The 4,133-nt window shown below is 47.9% G+C and overlaps 1 protein-coding gene across 1 annotated transcript; it reads right to left on the bottom strand.

The window, feature by feature from the left end:
• Nucleotides 1-2,902: 2,902 nt before the first annotated feature.
• On the bottom strand, nt 2,903-3,867 carry LOC109760438 (uncharacterized). The gene has a single exon (XM_020319262.4). It carries the CDS (start codon nt 3,792-3,794, stop codon nt 3,120-3,122), a length of 675 nt encoding a protein of 224 aa, XP_020174851.2. The 5' UTR covers nt 3,795-3,867; the 3' UTR covers nt 2,903-3,119.
• Nucleotides 3,868-4,133: the final 266 nt, after the last annotated feature.

Raw genomic sequence — 4,133 nt, 5'->3', positions numbered from 1 at the left:
TTTCGCTGTGCCCAGTAGTAGTACGTCTGTCTAGGCGAAACTAGGCTAGTGCCCGTGGCCCATATGGCACAGACAGCTGCTCCAGCTACTGTTGCCACCACTGTGCTACAGTAGAAATCTTGGCTGGCCTGGCTATGTCATGCAGAACGGTCCACCATATTCTCACCATCGGCCCAGCCAGAGACTATTGTTGGACCACGGCAAATCCTTATGCGCCAAATAGTGCTTTAGCCGTAGTTTTTTTAAGTTAACCGCATGTATCATTAATCATAAAATAAGGTGAATACAAGGACGCACACGGAACCTACCAGAATGGGTCAGAAGACAACAAGTGTTCACAGAACTTTGCAGAAGAAACACAAGCAGTCCTGCAATTGCCATCGCCGTCGCTAACTGTTGTCGGAGAAAGCCATAGCCCAGAAAGGCGTTGTGAGTCAACGAAGAAGCCCACCGTCGGCAACGCCTTTTGTCGCTATGGTGCGTCGACCGGGGATCATCCCCACCCTCATCGAGTCTCGAAGCCACCATCAGCAATCGACCTCGTCGAGGTTGAATGTCTAATCCGCCGCCATCAAACCTCAAACACAGATCTGAAACCGCCATTCTCTCTCGCCCATCGATGACGCCACCTAGGACGACGGCCGTCGGCTCAAGACCGAAACCCGCAGACCAAAAGGGTCTACATGAGACGCCGTTGGGACGAGACTGAGGCCAAGGCATTATTCTTGGATGCGGCATTGTTGTCACTGTCAAAAGCGACGCCGCGCCACAAACAAAGCCTATCCTATCTACGGTCAGACCAAAACCCCGGGGTCCCATCCCCTCCAGTCGCCGGAGCAGACGATCACCGGAGCAGACGACGGAGGAGCCAGGGACCAGCGGCGTTGCCCGAAGGAGGCAGTTGTGTTCGCCTTTCCCGTCGGATTGTAGATGATGTAACCCTACCCCAACCTTGTCGTTGCTGCTGTAGCCGTAGTTGGCGAACTGTAGGTAGATTTTTTTTGGGCGAGTTAGGTTGCTTTTTCGGTTTTCTAGACTTTACTTCTGTTCTCAGGCTGGTTTTGCCATTCTTTTCTTTCATTTTTGTTTTGTTCTATGTTTTCTATTCCGTTTCTAATTTTGTAAATTCATGAACTTTGTAAAAATCACAAACATTATCCAAAATCACGGTTTTTTATTTTTATTTTTTGAATTTGTGAACCTTATAACATTGTCAAATGTTTCAAATTTGTGAAATTTTGTAAGTTAATATTTTTTATAATTCACAATCTTTTTTAAAATTCCTGAATATTTAAACTCATGTTTTTTTAATTGTTCATTGAGCAACACAGCAGCAGAAACAAACCTAGTAGAGAAAAAACAAGCGAACGAAAAAAGGCAGACGAACGAGTAGCACGTGTATGGCGAGCATTCAAGGCATTGAGCGCTGGGCTGCGGCCCATGAGGTTTATCTGCGGGCGCTACAGAGACTTAAACTGGCACCGAAGGCGCCAAATACGACCTCTCTTGGACTACTCTCTGTCATCAGCCCCCATGGCCATGGCCCACTATCTTTCTTCATTATAAAACACGGATCACTCAAAAGAAAAACAAACAGATGCAATAGCTATTTTGACTGAAATGTTTCAGTTCAGAGGGAAAAGAAAAACGTAGGGCCAACCGAACACAATAATGATTACATGTTGCAACTAATGGGTCATAAATATTAATGCTAGAGGTCATTCGTATTAGATAAACACACCACTTGAGCTAAATGTATGTCAGCAGGGGACGCAACCCCTTCCTTCTCCATCCCACAACCTAGGAAAATTTTGTGAAGAAAATGTTCTTGTTGGGGGGTAGAGAGAAATAATTGATAGCCCTTACACCCCTCCCCCAACCTCCTGGCAGTACATATATTGTCTTTTGCTTCAACCATCCTTCTCAAAGCCCCAGCATGGGTGATGACATATTTTCCAGATTATAGACTTTCTGACACTATTCTTTTAGTGGTATGACATGCGCGTCAACTATGAAGTGTCTGTAGCGACTTTGTTAATCTCAAGATCTACTAGTTCAGTCTTTCGGAAGTGCTTATAGTGATAGGGTGTGCACATTCTGCTGTAAAAAAACAGTAGTGGCCTCTCTTACTCTTGAAACATAAAGTAAAATTTAGATCGAAATATCCAGTGAATGTCAGATTTTTAGGAATGACAAATCGAACATTTTCATGACAAATTATATTTGCCGAAGATGGCAAGTTTAGTTGATGAGCATGGCAAATTCATCTCAGTTTACTTTTTGCCAGAAAATTGCCGTGCTTGCAAACTAAATATGTCATCCTCATGTCAACATAAATTGCCATGAAAACGTTTGATTTTCCATGCCTAAAAATTTTGATATCAGATTTTTAGCATTTTCGTAAAATTTTACAAGCCATAATCCTTTTTGAGCTAAATAAAAGAGGGCGATCGCTCCACCTGCTTTTTCATTACTACAATCTTGAACATGCACATCAACCAAAGGTGTGACACACTCACACGAGAGACACAAGAGAGTTTGAGGGAGGAGAAGGTCAATACGCCGGGCTTGTTTTCCCCATGGAAAATACTAGCACCTCCTAGCCCATAGATATGAAAAAAGAGAATTTTGACTAAACAAATTAACAACATCAAACCATATATGTGCAAGTATATAGTTTAAAGAATACTGTGCAATATGCCATGATCATGCTCCAATTTTACTCAACCATCATGTACTAGTTGAACTAGTAATTCAGTTAGACACCGTTCGTGTCTTCGGAAATAAATAGTACCAGTAAGACTAATAAAAAACACGGAATCTAAAATAGAACAAAAACAACAATCGGAATTCGGAAGAGAGGCTGCTGATCTACAGGCTACAGCTAACGACATGTCAAGGATTAAGTTCCAAAATTTCTCAATCATCCTCTCTGAAAATTACTCAATCATCATGTAGCTAGTTATTAGCAATCTGATTGAACTCCATCCATGTCTTAATAATTAAACAAATAAATCAAGCTATCCATGTAGTATAACACGGAATCATCATGTATGTATTGTACTATTGTATGCACATCCTATCTATACAAGTATATGTTGTTATGTTCTCTGTGAAGGCTACACAAGCAGATCAAGCAGCTGATGATGCCCGGAGCTGCGATCGGCCGACGTTTCTTGCCCGTCGCCGCCGCAGTCGTCCATCGGCGGGTAGTTCAGGTCGGGCATGACCTCCTGCTGCTGCGTCGCGCCGGAGCTGGCTTCGCCGTGCACGGCAGCCGACGACGTCGACGGCCCCGGCGGCGCCTCGCCCCTGTGCCGGCGCATGTGGCCGCCCAGCGCCTGGCCCATGGAGAACTCGAGCCCGCAGACGGCGCACTCGTGCACCCGCGCCCTGTCCCTCTCGGCGGCGCCCGGGACGTCGGCGGCCTGATCGTGCAGCAGCATCCGCGCCTGCAGCCGCGTGTGGCTGGTGCGGTGCCCGCCCAGCGCCTGGAACGACGTGAACCGCTTGCTGCACGTCTTGCACTCGAACACGCCCTCCGCCGCCAGCGCCCTCCTGCCCGCCGCGGTCGTCGCCGCCGTCACCGGCTTGCTGATGCTGCCGCTGCTCGCCGGCGCCGTGGACGAGGCGGCGGGCGAGGACAGCGAGAGCAGCGCGTCGGCGTGCACCCGCAGGCTCTCCATCTCCTTGCTCTCGTGCGCCTCCTCCCTCGTAAGTGTCATCACGAGATCGATCTTTGTATCTACCCAGCAGCGAACTGAAATTCCAGTCACGCGCACGCACGAGGGCATATATACGTACGACCGGTAGGAGTTGCGGGTGGCTGATCTTGTAGGGAAGGAGAGTTGTTCACGTCAAAGCCGACGTGCGTGCGTGTGTGCGTGCGATGCGAAGTAGCCAATGGCAGTGGAGCCACTCAGACTCAACCTAGGCTTGGCCACGAAGAAAGAAACGTGCACGCACGCGGTCGCGCTCGCGAGCTCGTTCAAGCATGGGCGTGGCGCGTCGGCGCACATGGTTAGGCAATAAAAAGTTTGCTTGCTTTCCCGGCCGCCTCGTCGTTCCAGAAGCCGATCGAGTTCACGAGAGAGCGATGGCGATGGTTAGCTACTAATCCGTATCGCTCGTCG

Source organism: Aegilops tauschii, chromosome 3 (genome assembly GCF_002575655.3).
Source record: "Aegilops tauschii subsp. strangulata cultivar AL8/78 chromosome 3, Aet v6.0, whole genome shotgun sequence".
Taxonomy (NCBI): Eukaryota; Viridiplantae; Streptophyta; class Magnoliopsida; order Poales; family Poaceae; genus Aegilops; species Aegilops tauschii.
Note: the sequence above shows the minus strand (reverse complement) of the source record. Positions and strands in the feature narration are given on the sequence as shown.

Coding starts and splice junctions, on each gene's coding strand:
- LOC109760438 (XM_020319262.4), bottom strand. CDS start 3,794: ATGCCCTCGTGCGTGCGCGTGACTGGAATTTCAGTTCGCTGCTGGGTA.